Source organism: Eretmochelys imbricata, chromosome 1, assembly GCF_965152235.1.
Source record: "Eretmochelys imbricata isolate rEreImb1 chromosome 1, rEreImb1.hap1, whole genome shotgun sequence".
Taxonomy (NCBI): Eukaryota; Metazoa; Chordata; order Testudines; family Cheloniidae; genus Eretmochelys; species Eretmochelys imbricata.
Genome location: NC_135572.1, coordinates 361,620,294 through 361,627,300, shown reverse-complemented (window position 1 = coordinate 361,627,300; position 7,007 = coordinate 361,620,294). Strand labels below are relative to the sequence as shown.

General features: G+C 63.8%; 1 protein-coding gene across 1 annotated transcript; it reads right to left on the bottom strand.

The window, feature by feature from the left end:
* Positions 1–385: 385 nt before the first annotated feature.
* Positions 386–6,836, bottom strand: LOC144277371 (nucleoside diphosphate kinase 6-like). Its single transcript, XM_077838127.1, has 5 exons — positions 6,703–6,836; positions 3,654–3,756; positions 2,492–2,531; positions 1,686–1,846; positions 386–1,381 (listed from the first exon to the last, which is right to left on the bottom strand). The coding sequence occupies exons 1-5, from the start codon at positions 6,790–6,792 to the stop codon at positions 1,215–1,217; spliced, it is 561 nt and encodes a 186-aa protein (XP_077694253.1). The 5' UTR covers positions 6,793–6,836; the 3' UTR covers positions 386–1,214.
* Between the last annotated feature and the right edge of the window lie 171 nt (positions 6,837–7,007).

Genomic DNA, 7,007 nt, shown 5'->3' with positions numbered 1-7,007 from the left:
CCTGAGATAGGGTTTGTAAGTAGAGAAGAGAAGATTTCAGTAGCCCAAGAGTGCAGAACTATTCAATTTTGTTTGGACTTGTTCATGATACCCCAGAAGAGGTCTGAACTTAGGTGACTTGGGTGGAGGGCTGAAACACAGAGGAGCTGGTGCCATAGGCAGGTGGGCAGTAAGAGCTGCTGGAGCCAAAGATAGTGACACTGACGCTAGGGGGTGCTCCGAAGGTTAGTGAGCCTAACCACAGGCTCCTACCCCGATTCCTTGCATCCCCACAACCTGGGCCCAGGCTGAAACCAGCACCCGAGAGGTGAAGTTGTCTCCCCCATGTGACACAGAGGTATCGCTGAGATCTGGCTCGGACATGCCAGCTGATCCGCTCTGTCAGTGAAAATGCCTGCACCAAAGAAAACTTTATTACTGCAGCACACCATGGCTGTGTTGGAGAAATGCTTTACAGAGGAAAGCACTAGATAAGCAATGAAGATAGTCACTGGTAATGAACAGCCAGAGTGCATGTGGGCAAGGCAGTGGGATGGTTTTGCACCTCACAGAGATATTCCACACCCATCACCAAGATCTGTGCCCTGTGGGGGCAGCCCCTTGTACCCACTGCTCCTAGTTTATATGTGAGCACACTCAGTGCTGGTGAATTGCAGGCTGGAGTTCCTCTGCCATGCTGGAGTTCAGTGGATTCCTGCTGGTATCTAAGGTTTGTCTGTAGCATCCACGCTATCTAGGTGCTACATGTGCAGCCAGAGGTAGGTGAGACATTCCCCCAGAGCGTGGCGTAATGTGTATTGCATCTGATATTTGCCCACTGTAACAGACATTACATAGCTCCCTGTCCTCGTTACAGGGATAGTCTAGCTCAGGGGTCCCCAACGCGGTACCCGTGGGCACCATTGCGCCCGCCGGCCACCATGCTGCCAAAATGCCGCCGCCGTGTGCGGCTGCCAGAGAACCGCCTGACAAAATGCCACCGAGAACCGTTGCCATTTCTCGGCAGCATTTCGGCGGCGACGCTTCTTGCCGCTGCCGCTTCTCGGTGGTGGGATGTCCGGCACCTGCCACAGTCTTCTGGGAATACCAATATGCTATTCCCACAGGAAAGGTTGGGGACCACTGGTCTAGCTGGTGCTGCTACCAGCACTTCCTGCGTGAAAGACAAGGCCCGCCGCATCTCCAAGGTTAGTCAAGGGTAAGTCTCCTCTGCTCTAGGATGACTCTGTCCTGCTCGCCTTGGGTAGGCTGTGAACACGCTCCCCCGTGTCATAGTGTGCTAGGCCGCAGCGCAGACGTGGCTCATCCTGCTGGTACCAGAGACTCTCGCTGAACTCCGGGAAGAAGAAGGCAATTTCTCTACGGGCTGATGCCGCCGAGTCTGTTAGAGGAGAGGGGGAGAGAGAGAAAGAGCGCCCTGAGGTGGTGGTGGCACATTGTCTTGATCGTACCCTGAGCTCTACTCAGAGGGGTGGAGGGGACAGCCTACGCTCATGGGCCTACATTTTACCACTGCATCCCTGAGTCATGGAACTGGGGTGAAAGGAGCCTGTCTACTTGGATTGGAGGAACCTGCAGGGATGCAAGGACATGTGGTTTGGGCACCAGCAGAGGCAATGAGTGCACCGAGACAGTGCCCCCCTCTGGCCCTTCCTCCACCCCAATGATTGCCCTGGTGTTCTTACCTGAGCCATGTATGGTGTTCCTCGTGTCCGTGAGGCCATAGGCTCCCCGGATGGAGTCTGGAGCTGTATTTCGGGCTCGGTACACTTTTGTGGGTCCCATGAGAGACCTCCAGCGTGCAACAGCATCTTCATGCGCTAGGATATAAGCCCGCATTGGGCCACTGGGGAAACACAGCCAGGTGGGGACAAGAGAAGACAAGATTACTCCAGAATGTGGGCATCTCATGTGCTTTCTATCCTCACAGACACAGCAGCGTCAGAGTGGCAGGCGAAGGTGGCTGCCATGCAGCACTCCTCTAGGACACAGAGCAGGCTCATAGTAGCCAGGACCTCAGGGTTATCCCAGGCTGTTAAAACACCCTGATTCCAGGGCAGTGATGTGGCATCAGGTAGCCTAGAAAGAATGGCATTTCTAATAATATAGAACGCACTCCCTCAAGGGCTACACTGGCAGGACAGCACTGAGGATCACCTGTTGCCAGACTGGAATCACAACGTTCTAGCCTTGAGGCCTGAGCATCCTTCCTTGTCCCATGAAAGCTGCCTCTCTGGGACACAAGTGTCATGAATCCCAGAATGACCTTGCCCAGTGCCTTGTCCCAACCCCTTTCTCCCCTTATCAAGGCGTGGGGGGGGGGTTACCCAAAGGGCAGCAGTGTTGCTAGAAGAAGCACCAGCATGAGGGGGCAATGGCATGTGTGTGAGAGTAGGTGTCACCCCCACTTACTCCTGACAGCCAGAACAGCTCCCAACCCCCATGGCTGGGATTTACTGTTAAGCTAGGACTGATAGGGGAGGGGAGGTACCTGGTCATGAACTCCACCAGCCTCCGATAAAAAAATCGCCCTGCAATATGAGAGACAGCATTTCACTCTAAGGGGGCATAGATGTCCAGTTCCCCCATCATACTGATACCCTTGCTTGGCCTTGCTCTACCACCCTCCCCTCACCCCCCTGCCCTTTCCTGTGCTGCTCTTACAACAGGAACAGAGGCATTGCCAGTCCAGACCACATCTAGGAAAGCATCCTGTCTCTGACTGGGACTGATACCAGCTGCTTCGACAGCAGGGGCAGAACCCCCCAGTCGACAATTCTGGGATAACCTGCTCTTGGCAGAGTCTCCGCAGCCCTATCTGTCAATGGCTAGATCCTCCCTGCAGCAGGAGGGTTTATCTTATCCTAGCAGATATAGTAGAAGCCGTTTGTTTGCATCCCATCCATCCCAATAGGGTACATATCTGGTCCCTATTACTCCAGGAGCAGAGCACTTGGCAATTTTTAACGTACTGTATTTATCTTCACAACATGAGGTATGTAGGGAAGTGCTATTACCTCCGTGTCTGGAAACGGGAACTGATATACTAAGTGACTAGTCCAAGGTCATGCAGGAAGTCTGTAGCAGAGCACTATGCATGTAAGTGTCTAATTGTGTTTTGACTCCTACTGAACTCTTGGCCTCAGTAATGCCTCATGGCAGTGACCTCCACAGATTGTGTGTTGCATAATAAATATTTCCTATGATAAGTCTTGCATATAGTGCCTTCCACTTTCTTTGAATGACCTGTTGCATTCAGAGAGAGTGAACAGGACTTCCTGATTTACCTCCTATCTATCCTAGGGTTTATACTGGCATCTATCCCCATAGTATCAGACCACTTTCCAAGAGAAATCAGTTCTGTATCCCTCTGTCATGCCCCCTTTCATTCTTCTCTTCACTGAACTACACAATCCCTGTCTTCGAATCTCTCTCCACACAAGAGTCTTTCCAACTCTCTCCTGGTCTTTGCCTATCTCTCAACCCCATCCTTCTGCGATGTCCCTCCTGAGAGATGCTAAGCTGTACCCTTCCCTGTGCTCCCCACTGCCCATTTCCACACTTCCTGCATGAGCAAAGACAACCTCCCGTCCCAGGGTTCATGCCCTGAAGGGCCCAGTTAGAGCCAGCAGCAAGCTCCCTGTGATCACTACCTGAGTGCTCCTGGTAAAATCGCTGGCTATCTTCCCTTCTCCACATCAGCTCCTTGGTCCGCACAATGAGGAATTTGTTGTTCAGGATGGTCTCGTGCACGGCCTGGAAAGGCAGGGCAAGGGTGAGGCACAAACACATCAGATGTTGCAGAGCAAAGACTTCAGCCAAGGAACCAGGGGGATCTTGACTACTGGGAGAAAGGTGTGGTCAGAGAAAGAGAGACTGCAGGGCTGAGCACAGGGGGCAGGTACAGGCTAGCTCCTGGAAATGGGTACAGTGCAACTAGAATAATTCACAAGGCCTCACACTCCACCGACCTGAATTCTGGGGTAGGGCGGGGTATCACCCACGGAGGCCCCGCGGGGGGGGATGGGACAAGCCGGGGAGGGGAATCACCCACGGAGGCCCCGCGGGGGAGGATGGGACAAGCCGGGGAGGGGAATCACCCACGGAGGCCCCGCGGGCGGGGGATGGGACAGGCGGGGTGGGGAATCACCCACGGAGGCCCCGCGGGCGGGGGATGGGACAGGCGGGGGGGGGAATCACCCACGGAGGCCCCGCGGGGGAGGATGGGACAAGCCGGGGGGGGGGGGGAATCACCCACGGAGGCCCCGCGGGGGAGGATGGGACAAGCCGGGGGGGGGGGGAATCACCCACGGAGGCCCCGCGGGGGAGGATGGGACAAGCCGGGGGGGGGGGGGAATCACCCACGGAGGCCCCGCGGGGGAGGATGGGACAAGCCGGGGGGGGGGGGAATCACCCACGGAGGCCCCGCGGGGGAGGATGGGACAAGCCGGGGGGGGGGGGGGAATCACCCACGGAGGCCCCGCGGGGGAGGATGGGACAAGCCGGGGGGGGGGGAATCACCCACGGAGGCCCCGCGGGCGGGGGATGGGACAGGCGGGGGGGGGAATCACCCACGGAGGCCCCGCGGGGGAGGATGGGACAAGCCGGGGGGGGGGGGGAATCACCCACGGAGGCCCCGCGGGGGAGGATGGGACAAGCCGGGGGGGGGGGGGAATCACCCACGGAGGCCCCGCGGGGGAGGATGGGACAAGCCGGGGGGGGGGGGGGAATCACCCACGGAGGCCCCGCGGGGGAGGATGGGACAAGCCGGGGGGGGGGGAATCACCCACGGAGGCCCCGCGGGGGAGGATGGGACAAGCCGGGGGGGGGGGGGAATCACCCACGGAGGCCCCGCGGGGGAGGATGGGACAAGCCGGGGGGGGGGGAATCACCCACGGAGGCCCCGCGGGGGAGGATGGGACAAGCCGGGGGGGGGGGAATCACCCACGGAGGCCCCGCGGGGGAGGATGGGACAAGCCGGGGGGGGGGGAATCACCCACGGAGGCCCCGCGGGGGAGGATGGGACAAGCCGGGGGGGGGGGAATCACCCACGGAGGCCCCGCGGGGGAGGATGGGACAAGCCGGGGGGGGGGGAATCACCCACGGAGGCCCCGCGGGGGAGGATGGGACAAGCCGGGGGGGGGGGAATCACCCACGGAGGCCCCGCGGGGGAGGATGGGACAAGCCGGGGGGGGGGGAATCACCCACGGAGGCCCCGCGGGGGAGGATGGGACAAGCCGGGGGGGGGGGAATCACCCACGGAGGCCCCGCGGGGGAGGATGGGACAAGCCGGGGGGGGGGGAATCACCCACGGAGGCCCCGCGGGGGAGGATGGGACAAGCCGGGGGGGGGGGAATCACCCACGGAGGCCCCGCGGGGGAGGATGGGACAAGCCGGGGGGGGGGGGAATCACCCACGGAGGCCCCGCGGGGGAGGATGGGACAAGCCGGGGGGGGGGGAATCACCCACGGAGGCCCCGCGGGGGAGGATGGGACAAGCCGGGGGGGGGGGAATCACCCACGGAGGCCCCGCGGGGGAGGATGGGACAAGCCGGGGGGGGGGGAATCACCCACGGAGGCCCCGCGGGGGAGGATGGGACAAGCCGGGGGGGGGGGAATCACCCACGGAGGCCCCGCGGGGGAGGATGGGACAAGCCGGGGGGGGGGGAATCACCCACGGAGGCCCCGCGGGGGAGGATGGGACAAGCCGGGGGGGGGGGGAATCACCCACGGAGGCCCCGCGGGGGAGGATGGGACAAGCCGGGGGGGGGGGAATCACCCACGGAGGCCCCGCGGGGGAGGATGGGACAAGCCGGGGGGGGGGAATCACCCACGGAGGCCCCGCGGGGGAGGATGGGACAAGCCGGGGGGGGGGAATCACCCACGGAGGCCCCGCGGGGGAGGATGGGACAAGCCGGGGGGGGGAATCACCCACGGAGGCCCCGCGGGGGAGGATGGGACAAGCCGGGGGGGGGGAATCACCCACGGAGGCCCCGCGGGGGAGGATGGGACAAGCCGGGGGGGGGAATCACCCACGGAGGCCCCGCGGGGGAGGATGGGACAAGCCGGGGGGGGGAATCACCCACGGAGGCCCCGCGGGGGAGGATGGGACAAGCCGGGGAGGGGAATCACCCACGGAGGCCCCGCGGGGGAGGATGGGACAAGCCGGGGAGGGGAATCACCCACGGAGGCCCCGCGGGGGAGGATGGGACAAGCCGGGGAGGGGAATCACCCACGGAGGCCCCGCGGGGGAGGATGGGACAAGCCGGGGAGGGGAATCACCCACGGAGGCCCCGCGGGGGAGGATGGGACAAGCCGGGGGGGGGAATCACCCACGGAGGCCCCGCGGGGGAGGATGGGACAAGCCGGGGGGGGGAATCACCCACGGAGGCCCCGCGGGGGGGGGATGGGACAAGCCGGGGGGGGGAATCACCCACGGAGGCCCCGCGGGGGGGGATGGGACAGGCCGGGGGGGGGGAATCACCCACGGAGACCCCGCGCGGGGGATGGGACAGGCGGGGGGGGGAATCACCGACGGAGGCCCCGCGGGGGGGGATGGGACAGGCCGGGGGGGGGGAATCACCCACGGAGGCCCCGCGGGGAGGGATGGGACAGGCCGGGGGGGGGGAATCACCCACGGAGGCCTCCCGGGGCGTGGACCGGGCCGCTGCGGGGCGGGCCCGGCGGCCGCTCCGCCCCTCACCTCCAGCACCGGCGGGTGGGCCACGGCGTCGGGCTTCAGCAGCGCCAGCGTGAGCTGCAGCGGGCGCGCGGAGCGCGGCACGGCCCCCATGGCACTCCCGGCGGAGGCGCGCGGGCGCGGGGCGGCGGGGGTGCGGGTGCGGGGCGGGCGCGTCGCCCTGGCGGGCCAGGGAGGGGAGGCGCCGCTCGGAGGCGGGCTCGGGGCCGGCGCGGGGGCGGGGGCGCGGCCCCAGGCGGGCCGGGGAGGGGAGGGGCCGCTCGGAGGCGGGCTCGGGGCCGGCGCGGGGGCGGGGGCGGGGGCGCGGC

Bases quoted from the DNA above. Each gene is read 5' to 3' on its own strand.
- LOC144277371 (XM_077838127.1), bottom strand. From the start codon at position 6,792: ATGGGGGCCGTGCCGCGCTCCGCGCGCCCGCTGCAGCTCACGCTGGCG. The intron at 3,757-6,702 runs GTGAGGGGCGGA...CTGCCTTTCCAG, and splicing joins CCCACCCGCCGGTGCTGGAG to GCCGTGCACGAGACCATCCT. The intron at 1,382-1,685 runs GTAAGAACACCA...CTCCTCTAACAG, and splicing joins GAACACCATACATGGCTCAG to ACTCGGCGGCATCAGCCCGT.